At 59.8% G+C, this 25827-nt stretch overlaps 1 protein-coding gene across 1 annotated transcript; it reads left to right on the top strand.

The window, feature by feature from the left end:
* Nucleotides 1–20893, top strand: DBH (dopamine beta-hydroxylase). Its single transcript, XM_024762341.1, has 12 exons — nucleotides 1–319; nucleotides 2499–2645; nucleotides 3939–4196; nucleotides 5165–5341; nucleotides 5949–6051; nucleotides 10040–10206; nucleotides 13379–13522; nucleotides 13984–14022; nucleotides 14559–14618; nucleotides 18528–18655; nucleotides 19126–19285; nucleotides 20288–20893. Exons 1-12 carry the CDS (start codon nucleotides 2–4, stop codon nucleotides 20417–20419), a joined length of 1833 nt encoding a protein of 610 aa, XP_024618109.1. The 5' UTR covers nucleotide 1; the 3' UTR covers nucleotides 20420–20893.
* Nucleotides 20894–25827: the final 4934 nt, after the last annotated feature.

Below are 25827 nucleotides of genomic sequence, written 5' to 3'. Positions count from 1 at the left end.
CATGCAGGTCCCCAGCCCCAGCGTGCGCGAGGCCGCCTCCATGTACGGCACAGCGGTGGCCGTCTTCCTGGTCATCCTGGTGGCCGCACTGCAGGGCTCGGCACCCCGCGAGAGCCCCTTCCCCTACCACATCCCCCTGGACCCCGAGGGGACCCTGGAGCTGTCGTGGAATGTCAGCTACGTGCAGGAGACTGTCCACTTCCAGCTCCTGGTGCGGGAGCTCAAGGCCGGCGTCCTGTTTGGGATGTCGGACCGTGGCGAGTTGGAGAACGCCGACCTGGTCGTGCTCTGGACCGACGGGGACGGTGCCCACTTTGGGGTGAGTCTTCCCTCCACAGTGCTCCTGAACTTGCCTTTTCCTCTACACTCACCGTCCTTAACCTGGCAAAGGAAGTCTCCCTTCTGCCTCTCTGGTCACGTTTACTCTGAGCATCCCTTGTGCCCCAAGCTTGGGCATCTCGGGGATGCTGATGTGAGGACAAAATGGGAAGTAGATGACTTCCATGGTCCTTGACTGCACACCCCAAATGACAGAGCTCAGCGCACCCAAGGAGCACAGCCGCACGCGAAGGACACACTCGCCACATAAACACACGTCCTCCACCGCCCCCACCCTCGGGAGGGCGGCCCCCACGTACCCACCTGCGCGAACAACGCCCAGAGGTCACATGCGGCCAAGCACGGTGGCTGGCCTGCCTGCCCACTGCCAAGGACGCGGTGCTGGCTCATGTGGGTAACCTGAGCAGGTGCAGACTCCCCGGCCCCCAACCCAGGCGTGGAACGAACCGTCGTGGAGTTAAGCCAGGACGCTGAGGGCGTGCGCTTCACTCCACGCCCGAAATTCACCCCCGTTCTTGCCAGAAAGGGAGAAGGAGTGGGGGGAGGTTTCCCTTCAAAGGAGAGAGGTTTTGGGGGCCCTCGACAAGCTGAAGGGAGGCCCTCTGGGTTGGGGGAGCCTAGCCATCTTGCCCTGAGCTGCCACCCTACATTCTTCCACCCCGACCTCTCTGGGGACCAGACCCAACTCTCTCACGGAAACAGACGCAGGAGGCACTTTATCTGTGAGCAGAGGGGCTCTTCCTTCAATTAAGTGTGGGAATCCAGCGGCGCACCGAGCCAGGGTCAGGACAGGCCCCCGGCCTCGCGTACCCCATCTGCAGAGTGGGTACAATAATCCCTCTCCACCTTCTTGCGATGTGTGAGTTCACATGAGCTGGTCTTTCTGGAACCCGGTGGTGCTCTGTCCAAGCCCTGCCACAACTCTGCAGGCAGGAAGGAGCTCTGCCCACTTCCCAGGGGAGGGTGGGTGAGCCCGACCACCAGCCAGACGGGGTGGGGTCTCCCGGGACCCGGCTGTCCCACCTCTCCTCCACCAGGATGCTCAGTGGCTACGGGTCACGGCCAAGAAGGACCTGGGCAGCGCGTCCCAGAGGAGCCGCCAAGCGCGGGAGCAGCTTCCCCGGCTGCCAAGAGAGCTGGGGTCACTTGGCCCTCCAGCACAGGCAGGATTAATTTGCACAACAAATTCCTATGCAAACAAATGTCAGACTTGTTTTTCCTCCTTTAGCAAATATGTTCAACAATGAATTCTAGACTTCCAGCCGAAAGCTCACAAGCTGGCTTTCTGCTTCTGTTTGAAATGAGCCCTTCTGCAGATCAGCAGTGCACCCCAGCACGAGCTCCACTGTGCTTTTCTCTAGGGAAAAGGTGGCAAAATCTTTTGCAGGTTTCTTTTTTGCTCAAGGAAATGAGGAAAACATGCTTCAGCCCTGAATGCAGGGTTTAAGAAAATCCTAAGGCCAAGGGCTGGTGGTCCCGTGTTCCTGAGCTGGAATAGCGGGCCTGCTGCTCGGGGGCAGGGTTTCCCTCACAGCCTCCTTGCCAGGTGGACGGCTTTCCGGGCCCTGGCCTGGAGCCCCGGCGTGGCCGAGCCTTAGAGCCTGGTGCCAGGGAAACAGCTAGGGAGAGGGGAGGGCAGGGTCTGGCCAGAACCACCACCCTCGGACACCCTGGGGAAATGCAGCGGGTCCGTTTCCTCCTGGGCCTCGGTTTACCCTCTCGGGGCAAGGCTAAGACTAGGGCGAGGTGGGCAAGATGCTGGGGGGGCGGCGTTTCAGGCGGGCTCACTCTCAGGGGTGTGCAAGTGCGGGGTGGGCCCCCCAAACCCTCTCCGAGGCTCCGTGTGCTGTTAGGGTCCCTCCCTCCACAGACCAAAGGCGATTCTTTGTCTAAGGCTCCTGGGTCTCACCCAGAGGTCTGGGAACCTGCATGGCTAACCAGCCCCAGTGAGTCCTGGGGCCGTGTGTCAAGGGCACAGAGGAAGAGAGTGGGGTTGGAGGTCAACTCCACTGTCTCAGGCAGACACCGAGTGTGGGCGTGACGCCCACCCCGGGCAGAACCCCAGGAGCCCCAGGGCGAGGTGTGTCCAGGGGCTGCACGGCGGGCGGCCAACCCTGAACTCGGTCCCTTGTGCTCCGAGCCCGCCCTTGCCTCTACAGGACGCCTGGAGTGACCAGAAGGGGCAGATCCATCTGGACGCCCAGCAGGATTACCAGCTGCTGCGGGCACAGAGGACCCGGGAAGGCCTGTCCCTGCTGTTCAAGAGGCCCTTTGGCACCTGTGACCCCAAGGATTACCTCATCGAGGTGGGTGGCAGCCCGCTTGCCCAGGAGACCGTGGGCTGCGTGGGGCCCTCTCGCATACCAGGGCGGTATCCCTGGGCCAGCCGTGCACAGAGAGCGTGGATTCCAGAGGCGGCTGGGTGGGGACAAGGCAGGTGGGGAGAAACCAGCTCTGCCATCGGCGTCTGGTCCCTCAAGCAAGCAGCTCTTGGTTGACAAATAGCTGACGTGTTTCTAGATGTTGGTCTCGCCCCGAAGCTTTCAGACAGGGACCTGAGTGGTCTTCCTCCTGACTAGTTCTCTCTTCCTGGTCCAGCATCTTCAGAATTCTGGAAAGAGCCCAGGAGACTTGGTTTCCCAGACTGGCTCTGTGGACAACGGGCTGTGAGGCTCAGGGCAGGTCCCCTCCTCCTCTGGGCCTCAGTTTACCTGTCTGTAAAAGGAGAAAAGGGAATTAGATGATCTGTAAGGCTCGACCTGCTCTGTCTAGGAATTCACAGCTGCAACAGATCTAAAAACCCTTAGGCTTCTCACGCTGCTCCAAGACCCTTAGGGAAAAACAAACCAGTTATCTCCCGAAGGCAAAGTCCTTTCCACTTTCCAATGCACCTTGACACCCAAAGTCTGTGTTATCTTTATGACGTGTCAGCGACATGGGTTGGCCCAGTGCTACACGAGGAAACTGAGGCCAGACAGGGGAGGACTTGCCCAGGGACACACGGCAGAGAGGGGACAGAGCTGGAGCCAGAAGAAGTGCCCTTCCAGAAGGAGGTCTGAGTCCTTACCCTCCTGGCTCACCTTCCCCATGGACAAGGGCAAGGGCAGGCAGAGGACCCTCTCCCAGAACTTTGCATGGCGTCTGGTGCCAATGTGTGCTCAGCTCAGAGCCTCCAGCCTGGGTGTGGGGAAGCCTCCTGCCTGGAGCTCTGAGACACCTGTGCAGAGAACAGCCCTGTCCCCAGTGACCCTGGGGGTGGTGGAGGGAACACATGTCCCAGGTGAGCCAGCCGGCCTGGTTCACGGCGACCCAGCAATGGTTAGTTGAATGGATGCTAAGCAAACGTAGATAGAAAGCATTTAGGAAGACAACATGTATTAATGGCTGGGGCAAACCGTGGGCTCTGGGGGTGGTCGGCCTTGGATTTAATCCCAGCCAGGTCCACACAGAGCCTCAAAGCTCCCCTCCTTCAGAGAGGTGAGAATCGGGCATGTCACCAGCCAGGCAAGTGTGGGTAGGGACCTGGCATCTCCCCGGTTACCAGGAGCCCAACTCTGGGGGTGTGAGTGGGTGAGTGCCGGGCCCTGTCTCGCCTGCAGGACGGCACCGTCCACTTGGTGTATGGGATCCTGGAGGAGCCGTTCCAGTCGCTGGAGGCCATCAACGTCTCCAGCCTGCAGACGGGGCTGCAGAGGGTGCAACTGCTGAAGCCCAACATCTCCATCCCGGCCCTGCCCTCGGACATGCGCACCATGGAGATCCGCGCCCCAGACGTCCTGGTCCCCGGCCAGGAAACCACGTACTGGTGCTACATCACCGAGCTCCCGGACGGCTTCCCTCGGCACCACATCGTCATGGTACGTGGGCCCAGTCCTATCCCAGCTCTGCCTCCCGCCTGGGGCCTCAGAGGTGGCCTGCCCTGGGGAGCTGTCCACGGTCCTGCTTGGACCAGTGACCTCTGCGGTGTGGACCCCAGGCAGGGTCTGAACTTTCTGCAGTCACAAGTGTGCTCTGCCCCGCCCCCCGTCACCCTGCTCACTCCCCACCCTCCCAGGGCTGCTTCACCCCAGCTTCCCAGCCTGGACCAAAGGCAACTGATAATGTCTTGATTTTTGCATCTTATCTTGGGACTGGAACAGCTGTCTAGCTATTTATCTGTCCGTCAGGACGCCCTCCTCCTTCATGAAATAACAACTCAACTCAGAGCTCAATTGCTCTAAACACCTTCCTGGAGATATAACAGTAACGACAGTAGCTGTTGAATGTCCCCTCTTTGCCTGGCCCGGGGGAAAGAGGAGGTGGTTTACCCCCTCCATCATACAATACTACACACACAGTGCTAGATATTATCACTCTTATTTCCATTCGAGGACGTGCAGCCCAGAGAGGTAGTGTGAGTTCCCAAAGTCACACAGCAGGAAGTGGTGGGCCTGACTCAGTGCTGCACCTGCCCCTTAGGCTCAGCCTTGCCTTGGGCAGTCTCCGTGTGTCTGTGCAGCCACTGCCACGTTCACACGAGGACTGCTGCCTTCCTGTCCCTCAAGCCCCTTATCGGGAAATGACTGGCCTGGGTCCCCTTCCCTTTGCTCCTGAGCTCACCGTGAGCTGCTGGCAGATTCTGGTTCCAGGGTGGTGGCTCCACCCGCAAAACCCTGAGCCCCAGAAGCACCCCTGGAAATCACCTGGCTCAACCCTCCCACTTTACAGAGGGGCAAGCAGAGGCCCACGGAAGGGAGCTGCTGGGTGAGAGCCCCACCAGTGGGGGTGAGCAGGTGGGTGGGCGGGGTCCACTGTCCCAAGTCCAGTGGGTGCTCTGCTCCCGCAGTACGAGCCCATCGTCACCGAGGGCAACGAGGCCCTGGTGCACCACATGGAGGTCTTCCAGTGCGCAGCCGAGTTCGAGAGCTTCCCCCACTTCAGCGGGCCCTGCGACTCCAAGATGAAGCCGGAGAGGCTCAACTACTGTCGCCACGTGCTGGCTGCCTGGGCCCTGGGCGCCAAGGTGCGTGCCCTTCCCAGCATCTCCCCAGGGGTCCCCCAGTTATGCATGAGAGCCTTCAAGAAGTGAGGCCCCCAGGGCAACCCAGGCCCCGAATAACCCCGTCTCCCCACCACCCGTGCATTGTTGGAATCCCATGGCTCTTTTGAGCCACGAACGCCTTCTCCAGCCTCCGTTACTTTCCTGGAAAAATGCAGGAGCCCCACGACCTAACATTCCTCGTGGGTATCACTCTCATTTCCCCGATCAAGTTCCGCTGGACTTGGAGGGCTCTGTGCACAGGGTGGTCCCGGGGCTGGCCTCCCTGGGCTGTGTCCAGGGTCTTCCAGCAGCTTCCTCCACCGGCTCAGAGGAGGGGCTTGGGCGGTGGGCTCGCCTGGGGGCATGAGCTCTCCCCACTCCCTGACCCCGAGTCTAATAGGAACATTGCATGGGCTGGTAATGAGCTGCCCGTCAGGGGGAGAGTCCTAATCTGGCTGCCCCACCAACAGCACTCACTGCAGCTCAGGCCCCAGCACATGGGTGGGTATGCCCTGACCGCCCCAGGACCCCTCTCTTGACACCCCAGTCTGTCTGCCTGGCCTGACCCCACCCTCCCTGCTCCCTGCAGGCCTTTTACTACCCAGAGGAAGCCGGCCTTGCTTTCGGGGGCCCTGGGTCCTCCAGATTTCTCCGCCTGGAAGTCCACTACCACAACCCGCTGATGATAAAAGGTAGGGAGCTCCGAGGTGTGCTTCCAGCCTTACCGTCCTCCCCTCGGGAACCCTGGGCGCGGCCATACCCAGTTAGGAAGATAGCCGGGCTGGCGGGGCTTAGCACCGCATCCCTCTCCCCCCAGGTCTAGCCTCCTTGTCGCGTGGCCCACCGCGGCCTGCGTCCCTCTTGTCTCTTGTTCACTGCCCGTCTCCTGGGCCTGCGGTGGGCTCCCCAGGCAGAGTCTCATCGGCTGGCTCATCCGCACGGTGGGGGCCCAGCATCTTCACCCCTCCCCCTTCACAAACACCAGCTGCCATCCACATGACGCTGTCCCAGGTACCACCTGGGAAAGGCAGGTAGAGGTTTCTTGTGTGCCTATTTTGCACAATTAAGGCACAATTAAGAGCAAATTAAGGCCAGTGGTAAAGGGATGCCTCCAGGGCCACGAAGCAAGGAGGAATTTAGAGCCAGCAGGTCTGGTCTGACCCGTCTGCATGGCCTCGGTGGTGCAGCCACACTAGGCCGAGCCCACACTTGAACCTGGCAAGCTTGGTCTGATTCTGAAGCTTTAAGGAATCATTTAGATGTCGGGTCCATCTGAGTAAACACAGCTCACCCCTCCTCCCACACCCTTTCCTCATTGGCACCCGACAGAGCAGAAGGCTAGCATCAGGTGTGCCAACCAACGGGGTCACAGACAATGGAGGGAGGTCACAGGCCGGAGTGGTCGCATGTGCCGTCTCCCCTGAAAATCTAACTTCTGTGAGGCTGCTCAGACCAGGAGATGCCCCCCCATCCCTGACCTCCCCTCCCCAAAGGGGTGACTCTCCAGCACCCATGAGAGGTGGCTCTGCTGTCCCCAGAACAGGCTGGGCCAGGACAGGGCACATGGCAGGATGGCAGGATGCAGGCCACTCCAGAGCCAACACGATCCCTGCCTAGAACCCAGCCGCCAACGGTTTGACCGTTGGGAGGCACGGCCCCAGGACTGTCCTCAGGGCAAGGGGAGTGCCTGGCTCACTGGGGGGCGTTTCTGGCTATGAACTTCCCTCCTGCTTCTCAAAACCTGTCGCAACAGAGCAAATGCATGCCTGGAGTGTGAATGTGTCGATGGGATTTTATTTCCATGTGCTCTGTGTCAGGGTGGCAAACAGTTTCTGCTCACCGGGACTCCTCTGACTGACCCTCAGCTGCAGCTCCAGCTCCCTGCTGGAAAGGCAGCTGAAGGCCGTACTGGGATTGATTAGCGATGTCTGCCCTGGGCACTAGAGGGGTGGCTCTTGCTTGTTTCGCGCTGTTGAATTTATACTAGGCAAACAGAAATCCACAAGACCCCCTCCTGTGAGATGCAGGATCATGTCTCATTCCCCAATTTACCACACCAGACCTTAGGTCCAGAAAGGTGCAAAGGCTTTTTAGGAGGGAGACACAAGCAAAGTGCAAGAAGGTATGAAAGGAAGGGTCCACACGGCCTGGGTGGCATCATGGCGGCTCGTGACCTGGGCCTCGGAGGGCAGGAGCATTTTCACAGGGGAAGCTGACAGGTGCTTCATTCCAGATGGAGGGATAGGCTGTGCTGTTCGCAGACACGGAGCGGGGAAAGGGAGACAGGCGGTCCAGCCTGGCTGCAGTGTAGGGGATGGGAAAGCGAGGTGGGGGCAGATAGCAGGGACTGCTGGGTCATCCTGTACCTGAAGGAGGAACAACCAGGGTCAGTCTTTAGGGTGATGCTGCCAGCTGATACTGTATCCGAAACGGACATTTTCCTCTCTCTGTTTCACCAGCATCTCCTGCCATATATTGTCACGTAGCCCTCTTCCTCTCACTCACTCTCTCTCTGGTACACGGGCCTCTCACTGTTGTGGCCTCTCCCATAGCGGAGCACAGGCTCTGGACGCGCAGGCCCAGCGGCCATGGCTCACGGGCCCAGCCGCTCCGCGGCATGTGGGATCTTCCCGGACCGGGGCACGAACCCGTGTCCCCTGCATCGGCAGGCGGACTCTCAACCACTGCGCCACCAGGGAAGCCCTACTCTCTCTTTTTTTTTTTTTTTTAAATGACATTTTTCATTTGTGTAAGTGAGGGGCAGAAATAGTCTGAGAGATGAGACATCAGCTCCCGGCCAGGTCCCAGCCTGTGTCTCCCTCGCTGCGGGACCCTGGGTGGGTGACCCCTACCCCTGCTTCCTGACCTCCCTCAGCTGTCCTGAGGCTGGGAAAGCTCGTGCATGTAACGCTCCCAACTGGATGCGGGCACCGGGCTGTGCTCAACCAGTAGCCACCAGCGACTTCTTCCTGGCGGCATTAACTAATACTTCCTGCCGCCGCTGGAATTATCTCCAGAGCACGCAGAGGCGTATACGTCAGCCTGGGCCTTGGCATGACACGGGATTTATTGCTCATTTAAAGCGTGAAAGCAAATGGATTTTTGAAAACTCCTTAAGCATCAGGGAAGTCTGTCTCTTCCTGATTACCTGCTTGTATTTATGGATCTTTTGCCAGATATAAGGATGCCCCTGTCACTTTGCAAATCTGGAGATGGGTCTCTTTTCTCTAAATATCAAAATTCAACCATTATTTCACTATTTAATCCCCATCTGAATTTTAACCAATTGCATCTCCCTTTTTATTATTATCCTCTGATGTAATCGGCCCAGAGATACAGAGGCTGAGTCTGGACATTGCAGGAGGAGAACGGGGCAGGGAGGGAGGGAGGCAGAGGCAAGACGGTGTGTCCTCTGCTCCACCTCAGAGCAGCTGAGCAGGGAGACAGCCCTGCCCCCAAAGGTGCCCTGGGCTGGGGTCCCAGCTCGGCCACTTGCCAGCCCTGCAATCTTGAGCAGGGTCTTCAGCTCAGGTTCCTGGCCTCAGTTTCCCCATCTGTCATTGCGGGAGGATGATTCTTCAGTTACACGGGCTCCCCCGCCCAGCTCCCAGCTCTCCTGCCCATTCCGAGGGGATGGGCCATGTCCAGCCGCTACTCCTCTCCCATGGGACCAGCCCCGAGACGCTCAGGGCCTCGCTGACAGACTCCTGGCAGGGAAAGGGATACTCGAGACCTGTGGGTGCCGGCATCCCCAGACCTCCGTCCGTCAGCTTCGTATGACCACTGGGAGGCTGCCCAGGGAGCCGTGGACTCTCCAATTTGTCAACTACAAGAAGACCTGGCAGGTGTGGCTGGAACATGATGGGCAGAAGCACCAAATTCTTCTTTGGAAGAGGTCCTTGACTTCGAGCCCAGAGAGGGACAGCAACTTGCCTGAGAGCACACAGTGCACGGTTGAGCAGATGGGACCCGGGACGGCGTGTGAGCCGGGGGGGCTACGCCCTTAGCGCTGACCCTGCTCCAGGGGTCCACGCTCCTGCTTAGGTTTCTCCTGCGATGTCCTCCCAGCATACGCAGCCCCTGGGTCAACCCTGCAGGACAGGAATCAAAGGAGGAAGGAGGGAGAGAGGCCACGAGAAGGATGTGCCTTAGATGCTTCTTGCTGACTTCACCACACAGACTCACGCTCACCTGCCCGATGGGGCCGAGGCTCCTCTGTGAGAGCGGCCACGCCCTGCTGTCTGCCCAAACCTCACCGACAGGTGTCCTGCTGGTCAGTTCCAGCTCAGAGCCCTTTGAACCAGCAGGAAGAACATCAAAGCACTTCCCAAGCCCTCCGAGGTGTTGGCGAGCTTCCTAAATGCACTGCAGGCATCTCACCTGACCCGGTTCAACAGCACGGTTTTGGGTTTTCTTTCGTTGCCTTAATCAAGTCTTTCCAAAGCATTCACCTCGTTTTCACAGAAACAGTGGCCCTTGCCTTGCACGTGGGAATTGCACAGGTGAATTGGTCCTTGTAACCATGGCGTCCGCCTGGGGTAAACAGGTGTGGGAACAAATGCAGGTGGGTGCGGGTGTGGGTGACTGCTGCCTCCTGGTTGAGGGTGGCTAGTGGGGTCCGTGTGCCAGGCGGGGGTGGGGGCGAGGGGCTCCGCTCACCTCCGTCCCTCCTCCTCCCAGGCCGGCGCGACTCCTCTGGCATCCGCCTGTACTACACAGCCACGCTGCGGCGCTTTGATGCGGGCATCATGGAGCTGGGCCTGGTGTACACGCCTGTGATGGCCATCCCCCCGCAGGAGACGGGCTTCGTCCTCACCGGCTACTGCACGGACAAGTGCACCCAGCTGGTGAGTGGGCCGGACATGGGGCTGGGCCTGGCACCGCCCTGCTTCCCCTGCTGAGGCCCCGAGGGTGGGGGCCGAGGTCGGTGGCTTGTGGCTTTGCTTTCCCCATCCTGCAGCTCCACCAGCGCCACCCCCCCCCCACCTCCTCTGGATGCCAAGGAACCTTCCCACCGGCCGGCGTGCGTCTGCATCTTCCTCTCCAGTAACAGCTGGCTCCCATTTAGTCCAAACCTGAACCAGTGTTTAAAATACATGTTCATCCTATGAATGAGATAGACAACGCATTCACCATGAGAAACGCAGGCAGTGCAGCTAACACCCCTTGGTCCAAGCAGCCTCTCCCCCTCCCCAAGGTAACCAGTTGCTGGATCTCTTGTGCCCCTTCGGACTTTTTCCCTACCTGTTTCTACAAGCCCTTACATGCGGCATGTTTAAAAACAAACTGAATAGTGAACGTTTGTCCGTGACGCCCTTTAACCGACGCACAGCACGGATTCAGTGGGAACTTCACTGGCGCCAGACCAGGTGAGGCCAGCGAAGTGCCTGGGGCGCAGGACACAAGGGAGCACTGATCCCCAGGGCTGCCGTGCGAGGGCAGGTGTGGTACAGGTAACGCTTAGACTCGGGGGCAGATGGAGGGACCGAGCTTCGGGAGGAGCGGAAGTGACTCCCCAAATTCTGGGTCCTCGGTTCTCCCCGGCCTCCCCCCATCCCGGCCTGTGCTGAACTGTCCCCTCGTCACCAGTATCCAGGCTGCTGTCAACTTTCCACTAACAGGAAGAAGCCCTCAGGGAAATTCTGTGCCCACGGGAAATGTGTATCAGGTGTATTCTAGAGGTGGAATTGCCACGCACAGGGATGTGAGCTTTAATTTGAATAAATCTGGCAAAAAGCCCCCCAGAAAGCCCGTTCTGGGGCTTCTTCCCCCCACAGTACCAGAGGGTGCCTGGTGCCTCAGACTTACTGACCCACCATATTATCAATGCTTAAAATATTTTCTCAATCACTTGGGAGAAAAACATCACTGTCGTTCAATTTGAATTTCCCCATTTGTGGAAGTTGAGGGTGTTTGCACCTGTTTCTTGGCCATTTGCCCTTCCTTTCTGCGAATATCTGTTCATAACCGTGTCCAGTGTTTCTAGTGGGTTGTCTGTCTTACTACTGGTAGAAACCAATAGTAAAAGAAACCCAAAGTTCTTTTTATATGGTGGCTGTTAACGGCATGGTCTGTTGGGGATGCTGCAAACACTCTCTCCCATGTGGTACCTTTGCTTCTCACGATGACCTGCAAGGTGAGTGTTAGCGTCCCCACTTCACAGATGGGGAGACTGAGGCTTGCCGGGGCCACAGTGCCTCCAGTTGCAGAGTGAGGAGTTAAACACGGGTCTCTCTGACTTCACACAGCAGCCTGCTTTGTGATGCGGTTTAAATGTGGATTTGTCTTCTCAGTGAATGGATTCCCTGGGATTTGCTCTTCCCGGGAGCTCCCTGAGCCTCCAAGTCTTAGGCAAGCAAAGGGCCCTCGAACTGAAGGGACAGAGCTGTCAGACTGCACTGGCCTCACCTGCATCCACGGTGGGTCAGCTCTTATCTGAGACCAGGGGTGACAAACCGTAACCACACCAGCATCTGACACTTTCCCGTGTCCCCAGAACGTGGTGACACCTTGCCGTGTGAAAGTCTCTGTGGCCTGAGCCTGGAGCTGGGGCTGCAGACTCACCGGCAAAGAGGGGCCCCAGGCCAAGTGACTGACCTTTGCCAGGGGTACACGGGTCATGTTGACCCACTGACCTTGAGAATATGCCTGTCACCAGCCTGGGAATGCAGACCTGCCTTCTCTCACCAGAGTCTCTAAATACTTTACAGCCCAAAATAAAAATAACTCAGTTTTCTTGTTCCCCTTTAAATGGTACATTCTTTGTGAAAATCGCATTTCTGTGGACTCTCATGGAAGGGCCTCCGGCAGAGTGGGGGATCTCATCTCCGTTAGCAGACCTCCGAGGGGCGTAATTTCTGCAGTCGGAAGTCTGGCCTGGTCTAGGTATCCTCACCCAAGACAAGCCAAGAAGAAGTACAGTGTTTTGGACCACAGGCCCCAGGACAGCAATTCCCCTGCACCTGTCACACACCCACGACTCTAGGCCAGTGGTCGGCCTCTGGGGACCAGACGGGAGAAACCCAGGGCCCCATTGGTCAGCGGGTGCTCCCAGGCCTGGCCCCAATGGTCACAAATGTGGCCACAAGGTTTCCCAGTCCTCATAATGATGAGGGCAGGGGACAGTAGCTGGAGGAGAACAAGATAGAAGCCAAATGTGAAATCAGGTGACGTGCAGAAGTGCAGCAGCCTGGGGTCGCTCAGTGACGGGACGAGGGCACCAGGACCTCCCTGAGCAGCTGATGGGGTGGACGAACACGGCGGTGTGTGGTCAGGGAGATGACCACATCGAGCAGAAAAAGCTTGACGTGTGTAATCCGTTTTAGGAAACGTTCTGTCTAAATCAAGTGAATGTTAACGCGAGGGAAGCATCTGGAAAATGGCCGTCTGCCCTGGTGGTGATGTGAGAGCTGGCCTGTTTCCTCCGTGCCGCCCGCCTGCAGCTTCACGGTCCCACCACGGCTGTAGTACCAGGTGACGGTGACAGCAGGGAACAGCGGCCTGGCTCTCACGCAGATGAAGGGAGGTCGTGCCGAGGGCAGCTGGGGACCTGCCGGTGCTGGAGGCTGGCAGAGGCTGGACAGGACGGCCGGCACTGCTGTCCCACGTCATCTGCTGGACGTGAGGACCCTAGAGTCTGTGGAATAGAGGCAGAATGAACCGACCAGACTTCGGGGGCTCAAGAGAGGACCCAAAGGGAAGCCGTCGGCAGCCGGACAAGCCCAGGCTTCTCTCCGGTTGCGGCGCGCGGGCTCAGTTGCCCCGAGGCACGTGGGATATTAGTCCCCCAACCAGAGATTGAACCTGCGTCCCCGGCCTTGGAAGGCAGATTCTGAACCACTGGACTGCCAGGGACGTCCCTCTACTGAGTTTTCTGATGGGGGGTTTCACCGATCCGGGAGAAGGAAGGGCCTGGGTGATGCAAACAGTCCAGGGAAGTACTCACATGGCCGTTCTCTGGCCCTGGGGGTGCAGACAACCACGTGGCCAGGCCCTGACGCCCCCCCCCCATCCCCGCAGGCTCTGCCTCCTTCCGGAATCCACATCTTCGCCTCTCAACTCCACACGCACCTGACGGGCAGGAAGGTGGTCACGGTGCTGGCCCGGGACGGCCGCGAGAAGGAGATTGTGAACAGAGACAACCACTACAGCCCTCACTTCCAGGTAGGGCCCACCACGCCGCACCCCTTCCCCGCCCCGCCCCACCCTGCCGGCCCGCGCAGGGCATGGCTGTGGGCTGTCCGACCCTCTCTCTCCCGACGGCCATAGAAACGTCCCCTTTCCGGGGCTCCCTCTCCTGGGCCAGGCCCAGACACCCGAGGAGCACACACAGCCAGCCGGTTCCTCTTGCGGATTTCATCTGGGGGAGGGACTCCAGTGGGGGATCCTGGCGTGTAGCCAACTGAGGGATTCGGGGGACCCTGGCAGCTTGACGGTAACATCCATCTTAGATGGCCACCTTCTTGTCCTAATCTGTTCCTGACCAGAGGCCAAACTTAGCCAGTCCTGGCTTCCCATAGAGGAATCGGGGGGCTGTGTCTGCAGTACTCTGAAGTCTCCCCTCCCCACTGCTCTGCCCCTCCCCCTCTCTGCCCCTCCCCTCCCCCCAACTCTGCCCACCCCAGGAGATCCGCATGTTGAAGAAGGTCGTGTCCGTCCACCCGGTGAGTGCCTGGTTAGGGACGGGGGGCGGTGGGGGGGGCCAGGAGTGCCAGGAGTGCCGTCCCCAGCGGGGAGGGACAGGAAGCAATGGGGGAGGGCAGAGGCTGTGGAAGGCCTTCCAGAGCCAGGTCCGTGCAGGACAGGGGCTGGGGCTGCCCCACCGAGAGACTCACCGGGGCTGCACGGAGGGGCCGCAGAGGGGTCAGGACCAGACTGCTCTTGGGGTGCCAAGCATCCCCCCGCCCGACCAGCTGGCCGCAGACCCGAGAGCTTTAGGGAGAGATGAGGGCGTGGGGGTCACTGTGGGTCCCTCCAGCCCCAGGCAACCACCCTGTAGGAGGGGGCCACAGAGGCCGACGAGTAATCACCCCCTGGGACACTCAGAGAGGGACCCTCACGTGTGGGTACCCTGGGCCCACTGCTGGGCTCCTCAGTAGTGGACTGACTACCGCAGTCAGGCACCAGGTGGGACGGGCCCAGTGCACCTGGTACCCGACGCGGGCCGGTGCTGACGGGCCTTTGTCGGCTTGGTTCTCAGGGAGACGTGCTCATCACTTCCTGCACATACAACACGGGAGACAGGAAGCTGGCCACCGTGGTAAGTCACCTGGCTTCTTGCCATCTGCTGCAGAGCACGTGGACAAGTCTTATCTCCTCTAGACCAGAGGGCAGGGCTGCCCCTCCTTCATTCATTCAATCAACCAGTGGCTCTCAGGGTGTGGTCCCTGTACCAGCAACGTCAGCATCCCCTGGGACCTTGGCAAAAAAAAAAAAAAAAAACCGATGGTAAACTCATCGGTTCCTCCCCAGACCCATCGAGCTGGAGCTGGAATTTGGGTGGTGACACCGGCGACCCGTGGTTTAACAAGCTCTCTGGGTTATTTTGATGGCTGCCCTAGGAAGAGCGCCACGGCAATAAATATCAACACTAGAGCTGGTGCTGGGGAGCGGCCACAGGCGTGAGGTTGCTCCCTGCCCCCAAGGAGACAGGCCTGCCACCAGCGACAAGCAGAGTTGGGATAAAACTAAAGACGGGGTGGAAGTGTTGGGAGCAGGGCCAAGAGAGGCGATTGTCAGACAGAGACCAAGGAGGGGGAGAGGCGGGGAGGGCCAGGCAGAGGGGAGGTGGGCAGGCAGGCAGAGGACAAAGGGCATTCTCACACCTTTGGTAACAAACCTGCAGCCGCTTTTCTAACACACTGTTAGCCTGCCAAACTAAAGGGGCCTCAGAGACGTTCATTGTCACGCTGCCCCCTTTGGGCTTCGTGCTAAGACAATCCCGTGTAAATGTAGTTGACTCTGCTCCGGAGGGATGGGGCACGGGTTCATCTGGGCTGGGCTGTGGGCAGCCCAGGAGGAGGATCTGTCCAGGGCTAGGCATGCGGGCAGCGCCAACAGATAGGTGGCCACGTGATGAATCGAACAGCTGGGGCACCTCTGAGAACAAAGGGCGACCCTGTTAACAATCATCCCGGGTCAACAGGCACAGACCAAGACCGCCCGAGCGCCCTGACCACTTGCCGACAGAATCTCTGACTGTCTCGGTAGTCAGCGTAGGTCCCAGGAATCACCCCGGGAGTCACGAGGTCCGAGTGCACCAGACCCGGTGTTGCGTCCCAGCCTGCGCTGTCCCCTCCCTTACCCAGGAACTCCGGTCTGCACCCGGCACTGCTCTGTCTTTTCATGCAGCTGACGTTCATTGAACGTCTACTCTCTGTCCCGTTTAGTTTCCTTTAAGACAGCTTTATTGAGATGTAATTCACACGCTGTACAATTCACCCACTTCAAGTGTGCGATTCAATGACATTTAGAATATTTGCTACGTGCAACCGTCACCGCAGTCAATTTTAGAACATTTCCTGCCCCCAAAAGAAACCCCAAATCCTTCAGCCCCATACCCTCAGCCCCAAGCGATAACTGATCTACTTTCTGTCTCTACGGATTTTCCAATTCTGGGCTTTCAGATCAATGATATAACCTGTGCCCTTTTGTGACGGGCTTTTTTCACTCAGCATCTTGTTTTCGAGGTTCATCCAAGCTGTGCCTCACTCCTCTTTCTGGCTGAATAAGACTCCATCGTGTGGATGGACCACAGTTGTTTGCCATTCACGCGTGGATGGACACTGGGGTGTTTCCACCTCTTACTTAGGGTTCACACCAGTCTCCAAGGTAGGAATCCTTGTCTCTGTGTTCATGGGTGAGAAACTGAGGCTCAGAGAGGGGAGACACTTGCTGAAAGTCACACACCTGACAACTAGGGCTGAACAGGCATTTAGCCCCGGGCTGTGTGCCTGTAAATTTCCTGCCTCGTGACCCCTCCCTCCATCTGGATTTAAGGTGACAACTGCTCTGGGTCTATGGTCACAAACTTGGTGGGGGGGGCCGCAGGAGAGCTTTGCAGGCACGCACCCCTGCCCTAAACCCCAGCATCTTCTTTTTTTTTTTTGCGGTATGTGGGCCTCTCACTGTTGTGGCCTCTCCCGCTGCGGAGCAGACGCGCAGGCTCAGCGGCCATGGCTCACGGGCCCAGCCACTATGCGGCACGTGGGATCTTCCGGGACCGGGGCACGAACCCGCGTCCCCCGCATCGGCAGGCGGACTCTCAACCACTGCGCCACCAGGGAAGCCCTGCAGCACCTTCTTTATGAGACGGCAAGGGGGGGCTCAGCACATAACACAGCCGCTAACGTGGAGCACCTCCTAACCCTAGCCCTTCTCCACGCGGAGGACTTGCTGTAATGACTCAGCCTGTCTGTGCGTAGGAACGCTTGAAGCTTGGCCAGGACCCTCTGAGGCAGCTGTCCCAGGAAACAGTGAGATGGAGCAACTGGGGGCACCCAGCTGGCAGGGAGCAGGGCTGGTCCAGGCGCCAACACTGCACGTGCTGCCTCTCGGTAGGGAGTCTATGAGCTGAACAACGGCCCAGGCAGGACCGCAGCATCTCCTACCCTGTGGGCGAGGCCACTGGGGCTGAGGGTGGGAGATGTCAGGCACCTGCTTGGCATCCAGCCGGTGAACGGTGAAGGGGAGCCCGCCGGGCCAAGCCCTGCTCCGTGCTGCTTCTGCGAGGGCCATGCTCCCTGCCCCACCCGACCTCATCCGGGAGAAATGGTGTCACGTCCAGGGATGTTCTGGCCACGTGAGTGTTCCTGAGGGCTTCAGGCCACCGCCCCACACCCTCCTCGGGGAGGTGGCCCTGTCACCAGGCGGGATGACAGCGGAGGGCAGCAGGGCCTTCCCACACTCTGACAGCCCCGGGCCTGAAATGTGATTTCCATCCCAGGGTGGAGACAAAGGGAGGTCTTCCTGAGCACAGCCCGCAGAGGGTCCGGGACTCTCTCTTTTGATGTCTGAGACAAGCAGTAGTAGGAGGTACAGGAATCTGTGGAATTCCAGGAGGGAGGTTATCTTCCTGATCTGAGGCCAGGACAGGCTGGCCCAGAGGCCTTGGGAAATGGGGGGTCAGAACCAGGGAACAATACAGGTGAAACCCTCCCCCTTGGTGCCCCTCGGGAGTGGGGCAGCGGCTCCTGGGGAATTTCCTTTTTAAACAGTCATCCTTGAGCAGAGCTGCCCAGGCTCCCTGTCCACTGCCTGGCGTGAGCCCTCAGCTGGGCTTTTTACGGCGCTTTTGTTCACCATAAAGAAGCAGATGCCTTTCTCCCCTCAAACTTTCCCACCAGCCAAATAACCACCCCCTCCAGGCCCACTCCATTGTTCACAAAGAGCTGGGAGCCTAGGCAAGGCAAAGGTGGGCCGGGGCCACGCACCCAAACCTGCCCCTGCCCTGCTGGGGTCTGAGCCGCTGCCAGGCGGACCTCTGCTCCCTCCAGCCTGGCCCCTCTGCTGCCAGGTTCCTCCTCTTCCTGGGTCTGGGCTCCACGTTCAGCGGCTCTGAGAGCAGGGACCTGGCCAGGGGCTTAAAGCTGGTGGCACGCTGCTCCCTCCCAGGATGACAAAGCCACAGGTTTCCCTGGGTGGCTTGTGACAGCCTCTAGTCACCGGCGCCTCTTCTGCAGCCCCTGCTCCTCCCAGAGCCAAGTTCTGGAAATGACAGGTGGCCATGCGGGGTCTTCTGTGAGGGGAGGCTTCCCCTGCTGTCCCCAGTCCCCAGGCTCACACCGCAGACTGAGGGGACAGCTCCCCAGCCAAGGTCGGGAGCCTGCATCCACTCAGGCCTTGCCCTTTACCCTCCCTGGGACTCAGTTTCTGCATCCATAAAATGGGTACACTAATACCCGTCTCTGGTGCCTCCGTTGTAGTTTGATTCCTAGCAACACTTACCACCACCCGAGACGAACGTACTGGCTGACTGGTTTGCTATTGGTCTCACCTGCAAAGGCTGGGAATTCCAAGAGGGCAGGGACTTTGCTGGCTCAGAACATGGTCTGGCACCGCGTGATGAGGGAACGAATGAATGCATGAATGCAGTGAATATATGAGATGCTGAGCGGCAGCGTCCAGGAGTAAAGCGCTGGTGCTGACGGGCGTCATCTCCGTCCCGCAGGGGGGCTTTGGGATCCTGGAGGAGATGTGTGTCAACTACGTGCACTACTACCCCCTGACGCAGCTGGAGCTCTGCAAGAGTGCCGTGGACCCTGGCTTCCTGCAGAAGTATTTCCACCTTGTGAACAGGTGATGGCTCCAGGGGAGCACGTCTGCTGTGCCTCCCATCCCTGGGCATGGCAGGGGAACCCCAACCCAGAACCCCCGAGGCCCTGTTCGGCAGCTGGGCGAAAGTGAGGAATCCAGGAGCACGGGGAGCACAGATGTGGCAACCATGTCTCCACTCCCCCTTGAGGTGTCTGTGGCAGGCATCACTAATCGATCCCCGCACTTGTTTCCTAGTGAGTCTGGACTTGGCCTGAGAAGCCCCCTCCACCCAGCCCTGGAGCAGCCATTCCCTACTGATCCAAGCTGGCAGAAGAGATGAACCTATTAGCCATTGCCAGCAGGGAGTCAGGGCCAAGGCAGTATGTTAGGAGGCTGGTGGCCTGAGAGCTACTCTGGGGACCCCACCCATCTACAGGGAGGCGTCATTTGCCCTGCTGGGCTCCCCTCCCCTCTGCCATACCCTACTCTGGGCTGTTTCTTCCCCCAACAAGGTTCAACAGCGAGGAAGTCTGCACCTGCCCTCAAACTTCTGTCCCTGAGCAGTTTGCCTCTGTGCCCTGGAACTCCTTCAACCGCCAAGTGCTCAAGGCTCTGTACAGCTTTGCCCCCATCTCCATGCACTGCAACAAGTCCTCGGCTGTCCGCTTCCAGGTATGCCTGCCCTGTGTGTGTGTGTGTGTGTGTGTGTGTGTGTGTGTGTGTGTGTGTGTGTGTCAGGGGCACGCCAGCCGCCGCCCTTGGAAACGCCGTAGCCCCTTCCCAACCCCCAGCGGCAAGTTCTGTGGCTGCCCACCCCTTAGCGCCCCAGGCCCCTCAGAGGACCCCGGTGTGGGTGACAGGGCTCCACCCCAAGGAGCTGGCAAGACGCACTCACACAAAACAGTTGAGTAATCTGGTGGTGACAGACGGGCCCAGACAGACAGCTGACGGTCTGCAGAGGGAGAAACTGACAGCCACCCCAGAAGGGCGCTACCCGCTCTCTGATGCCGTCACATCACGGGACTAATCTTGGTGGTGTGAGCAGGCCGCCAGCAAACTCCCCCGGAGCCTAAAAATAAAGTGCTTAGGGAGGGGCAGGTGAGAAACCATACAGTCTGAAACGGCAGGCTGGTTTCTCTCCTTATCTGAGACCCACTGGGATTCAAAGGCATCTCATGTATTCCCCGGGCCAGCCGCCTGTCTGAGGCCAGGGCTGGTGCTGAGTTAGGCGTGGAGGGCTCTGCAGCCCGCAAGTCTGGAAGGCAGGTTTTCTGGAGGCATTTGGGAGCTGGATTAATTGCTATAAATCAAACATTCCCGGCACCAAGGGCGGGCCTCCTAATGGCGCGTCAGAGAGCCGTTTAGGGCAGACGTCTGATGCGGTTAAAATGTGCCCTTTGATGCAGCCTTGTCATGGGGCGGGGGGTGGGGATCGCTAAAACATCAGTCTGGGCCCAGGGCTTCTGACTGCTTCTCTGAACGAAGTGAGGGGCGGCCAAGGAGGCAGATGGGGGCCTAGGATGACTTCCAGGTGAGGACCCCCAAGTAGCAATGGGGGGTTGGTTTGGGACGAGGTGAGTTTAAGGGAAAGAGATCATTGGGAAAAGTGCCTGGGGTGATGGCCTCCGCTTCACCCCTCCAGCCTCAGTTTACCTCCTGGTCCCTTCCTTGCAGGGTGAGTGGAATCTGCAGCCCCTTCCCGAGATCATCTCCAAGCTGGAAGAGCCCACCCGCCACTGCCCGGCCAGCCGGGGTCAGAGCCCCGCCGGCCCCACCATGGTCAGCATCGGCGGGGGCAAAGGTTGAGCGGGTGTGGTCTCCTCGCTCCCCCATCCACGCCGTCCCTGTGGGCTCACGCCAGCTCTGCGCACCCCCCTACTCTACGAAGACCCCCATGGAGCAGCTCTGTGTGCCCAGGATGAGGGGCTGGACCAAGCCACTGCCTGAGACTAGGGTCCATTCCAGCATTCTCCCCCGGGGGAGTCCCTGCATGGCTGAGAGGGTCCCGTGACAGCTCCCTGTTGACCCACCGAGGACTGGGTGGACCGAGACCCTTGCGCACCCTTTTGACGCAGCGTAAGGGTAACCTCCCTCGGAGGTCTAGAGTCCAGTGCCCCGAAAGCCCTGCCATCTCTCTGGGAGGGGCCAGCCTCCTGGCACACGAGCCATGCCTGGCCGCCATCACCCGAGCTGGCCCCGCGTCCCCGGCCCCGGCTGATGGCGATCTGTGTGGGCATGTGACAGGTGAGAGCGCTGCTTCAACGTGTCCCTGCAGACTGGCTCACGTGTCGCAGTGGGCGTCTTCCCAGCCGACAGAGACAGGACAAGCCATTTAGCTAGTTAGAGACTTGCCTGGGGAAACGGCTCCATTGCAGGGTAAATAGATATTTTCGCCCACCTAAAGGGAAACCCTAACAGCACCTCTCACCACCACCAAAAGGTGCGACAGCAGAGATCCAGACAAGGATCTGGGCGCCGGCTCCTTGGGAAGCAGAATTAATAGCCCGGGTCGCTTCTCTCTGCGGTGGGACAGGCAGCTGATGGAGCCAGCGGGCCCTGGAATCAGACCTGCGTTAGAAGTCCAGCCCCACCTCCCTGACCCTTGGTCTCCTCATCTGTAAAACAGGGCCAGCGCCGTGCGGGTTACTGAGGCAATAAAACTCATGCACAGGGCGGCACCCAGCGACGGCTAGTACAGGGTGGTGCCGCCTGGCCAGGCACCCTGTCCCGGGCGGAGCAGAACATGCCTCACGCCTCCTGGGTCAGTCTTCACGTTCCTCCCTCTTTCTTCGCTGCCTCTGTTGAAGGCCAAGTTCAGCTCTTGGGTGGTTTCTGCCAGGAGTGACAGATTCAACTCTGTCCAGCCAGTTCAGCAAAATTATGTACAGCCTCTAGGGGAGAGAGAGGGTGATGGATGGGCCTCCAAGTCCCCCCACAGCCCCGCCTTACACCCCAACAGCCGTCCGCTAAGCGCTGCCTCTCCTCCTGCCAGACACTTCATTACAGACGGGGCGAACGGGCCCAGGCACCCTGCACTGCGTCATATAAATCATGGCTTCCCGCGCAGTAAGTCACAGGCCGTGATGGCTGTGAGACGCCAGGCCTGACAGAGGCTGCAGGGCGGCCAGCCCTCTGTCATCTTTAAAGCCCCGGACGACAGCGGGGAGAGAGGCCCCTCCCCTCAGGGCGCAGCCCTTGGGAGGGCAGCTGGAGCTCGCCCAGCCTCCGGCCCTGGTCTTCTGGCCCAAAAAGACCCCTTCCCTCTGATCATGCCCACCTGCCAGCCCAGACAGGGGTCCCCGTCAGCCCAGAGCTGTGGCAGAGGGTTCGAGGTTGACCCCCGGGCCTCACACCCACCAAGCCCCTCCTGGCCGCCATTGCTTTGTTCCCCAAACACACGGGACACACTTGTGGCACCCCAGCCTCACCAAGGAGGGAGCTGAGGTTCACAGAGGAGAAGCCCCTCCTCACCCGGGGCCCCTGGAGGATTAGTGGAGATCAGGAATCACCAGTTCCAGAACCTTCCGCCACCCACACCGACACCCTCTCCCCTTTACTCACTGTCGCTCTCAGGCTGCTCACTCTTTTCCTCGTGGGCAGCCTGCGCTTCTCCCCCTATCCCGCCCAGATTATTGCCCCCGTGTCACTGATAAGAGTACTTACCCTGGTTCTGTGCTAACCCTCCCACGAACCCACGAGGGACTGTTTCTGCTCCCACGGACAGATGGGGAAACTCAGAGATCTAAAGCTAGGTGCTGAGGTCACCCAGAGTGAGCACAGGGCCAGGAAGTGACCCCGGGCCTGTGTGACCGCAAAGCCTGGGCTCGCACCCTCCATTTCCTTGCTTAGGACCCAGGCACTGTCCCGGGGCCTCGTGGGGACTGAGCAATGACAGCTGGGACAAATGTTTACTACCTGAGCGCTGTCCAGGATCCCCCATCTTCTGAAGGATTGGGGCGGTGAAAAGAGGGCGGTGAGGGTCCAGCAGCCTGGGTTCCCAACCCTCCCTCTGCTGTGTGGCCCTGGCCAATTTACTTTCCTTCTCTGGGCCTCCATCTTCCCATCTGCCCATGGAGAAGTTTCCCCAGCCTCCTGGGGACAGGAGCTGCTCGGGTGACATGCCCAGAGTCCCGGGCTGAGGTGCGCCCACGCGTGCTCAGTGTTGAGAAGGCCTGGGGCTGGGTGGCGGGGGCCGTTCCCAGGCTGCAGGCTCCAACGGGAGCAGGTGTGCCTGCCTGAGCCGGTCCCGGGAGGCTCCAGGGCTATATTGCCCAGTGGCCATTAGGCCCACGTGGCTGTTTAAGCTTAATTTTAAATGAATTAAAATGATATAAGATAAAACATTTGGGTTCTCAGTCACACCGGCCACATTTCAAACACTCGATAGCCACGTGTGGCCATGGCTACTGTACGTGCAGCCCGGGTATAGAGCATTTCCATCAACGTGGAAAGTTCCACCGGGCTGCACTGCGCCACGGCCGGGTCCCAGACAGCACCAGCTTAGCTGAGCTGCCTGGGCTGGGAGCCACGTGCATCCTGGCATCCCAGCAACCCTCTTGACGGGCCCGGCTCCGGACAGAGCAGCTGGACCACCGCAGGGGTGCAGGAATTGTCCACGGAGGCATTTGGGGCAGGACCAGTCTCCCAGGCTAAGGATGGTCCCTCCTGCTTCGAAAGGTCCAGCCCCTTAGCCCCAGTGCAAAGCATTGGCAGCTTCCCCCATTATGACCACTGCCAGCCCTCCAAAAGCCCAGTGGGGACAGGCTCAGGACGGAGATGCTTCGATTCCCCCAACCGTCAAAGGCTCTCTCAGTCCCCGGCCCCCGGCCACCCATCCTGTGGTGCAGATGGAGAAACAGAGCCCAGGGGCTCCTGGGGGTTCCTACTGTCCTCTGCTCCATTGCAGCGAAAAACAAAGCTTCTCGTTATTGCAAAGAACCCCCGTTTCGTCCCCCTCCGGCCCTTCCAAAATGCCCTGAAAACCACGCAGGGTCTCCCGGGGACACGCACGGCTCTATTTTCTCCCGTCTGTCTAGTGCCCCCACCCTCACCCACCCTCAAGCATACACTCCACACTTCCCTGCATTTTCAAGAGGTTCTTGGGTGGAAGGCAGCCCACTGTGTCCCACGAATCCCAGGCCAGAAACTTCTGTGTTTGTGGCAGTTTCCTAATAAGGACTTGGGGAGCCTTCAGCGGGAGATTCTAGACTAGACCCCAGGAAGCCTTCCCCCTGTGCTGACATCATGGCCCAGGAGGCCTTCCTTTGCCTCTGTGTGGGGACCCTCGCCCTCTGTCCCCTCGCCGGTCAGAAACCAAAGCTTTGCCCTGGGCTTCCATCCTGCCCCTTCCTCCTCTGGAGGTGAGAGGAGGGGCGGTGGGAGCAGGAGGGGGGAGGCGAGAGGAGACAGTTATTAGGGTCCACGCAGGTAGTTCCTAGGAGATGCCTGGAGACCTCACGGGAGAGGGGAGGGGCGGCCCAGGCGGAGCCCCGCGTGGGCAGCCGAGGGGCAGTCACCCCCAGGCCCGGCCTGGCCCACAGACCCCTAGGTGCAGCGTTTCGGGGGTTAGCGTGTTTGCAGCGGGGGCCTTGGGCGACGAGCCTTTAAACTGGGGAGACCGAAGAATAAAGCTGAGAGGGAACAAAGGCAGAACCAGAAGCAGCTCATGCTGGGGGTGGTCTGAGGCCTTCCAGCACTGCCACGGGGCCCTGAGCCCCTGGAGTGGCTGTCAGGTGAGGAAAATCGGCAGGCCCCCTGAAAGGCCGCCTGGCACCCCTGGTGACTGCACCCAGCCCCATGGCCACGCTCGGCGAGGCCCCTCCCGGCCACGGCGTCCACGCCTCCCCGCGGCCCACTGCACGCCCCACTGTCTCCCGCTCGTGTAGTGGGGCAAGGACCCTGGGAGGAGTGAGGGTCTCGCCAGGATCCCAGGGATTCCGCCTGGTGGACCCTCTTCAAGCGCACTCTGCGCGACCCCGAGCCAGACGGCTCAGTACCTTCCTCTCCGGCAGTGACCTGGGCGGGTGGTTCTGGCCGCCCAAGGGAAGCGCTTTGTTCCACCATCAGCCCATCCAGGCCAGACGGTGCTTCTGTCGGGCAGGGAGGGTCCGCGGCAGGCAGAAGCTCCGCTAGGGTGTTCTCAAGCAGAGACAGGGCGAGGGAGCCCAGGGGCTGTGCCCCCACCGCCCCCTTGCAGATGGGGTGGCTGAAGCCCGGATGGGTAAACACGGCCCAGGCCACGTGGCAGGTCAGGCTCACCCCAGGACCTTAGCACGTGACGGGGCTCGTCGTCCACAATCACTCAAATGTATCCCCAGATCCTCTCCTTTGCCGAATGCTTTTGTTGCCCCTCTTACCAGCTCTTCTGGAGGGAGGTGGGCCCCACGCCAGCTCCGTGTATATGAGGTGTCTGGGAATCGAGCGGGCTGCGAGTTGCCTGGGGATTCCACTGCCAGGGCTCTTGGTCCTCACTGAGGACAGGGGCCCCTCGCTCCCACCAGCCACGCAAAGACCAGAGGCAGGGTGCCAGCGGCTCTGATGCAAATGTCCTTGCTGGGTGCAGGGGTCTGGGGCCCCCTGTGGTCCCTAACAACCTGCCAGGCTGACAGACAGGAGCTAGTGAGAGAGTCGGGGCCTTCACCGTCCCGGGCCCCTGCAGGAGGCTCAGAGCTCCCGGCACAGCTGGAGACGCACGCAGGTTGAGTCTGAGGGCGCAGGGGCGTGGGGGGGGGCACCCTTCTCCTGTGTCCAGCCAAGCTCGGTACTCAGAGCCACGGTGAGGGCCACAGTGCTCATTCTGTCCAGAAAAGCCTTCCAAAATAGATGCAACAGGGTGTGTCCGGAATGGGATTAGGAAGGACGGGCTGAGGTCACTGGCTCCGAGGGGAGGGTGATGTGTTCTAGCCCTAAGCGACCGGGCAGCCTGCTGAGGGCCAGGCAGTGGCCTAGACCTTCCCGAGCTGCGGGATCAAGCAGGTGAGCTGGGGAGCGGCCCATGACAGCCTCTCTCGTGTCGGTGACCCAGTGCCCTTTCCAGAGGGGCCAGAGCTATTTCTCTCCAGCAGAGGAATAAACACAAACAGGGAGGGCGAGAGCGAACGTTTGTGTTTCTGGGTTCAACCCCTGGGGAAGGAGTCGGGCTGGAACCTGGGCCTGACCTCCCTCGTCCAAGGCCTCCCCCCAAGGATGGCTGTGGAATGAACACGTGCACAGGC

This window comes from Neophocaena asiaeorientalis, unplaced genomic scaffold (genome assembly GCF_003031525.2).
Source record: "Neophocaena asiaeorientalis asiaeorientalis breed wild unplaced genomic scaffold, Neophocaena_asiaeorientalis_V1.1 scaffold78, whole genome shotgun sequence".
Lineage (NCBI taxonomy): Eukaryota > Metazoa > Chordata > Mammalia > Artiodactyla > Phocoenidae > Neophocaena > Neophocaena asiaeorientalis.
Note: the sequence above shows the minus strand (reverse complement) of the source record. Positions and strands in the feature narration are given on the sequence as shown.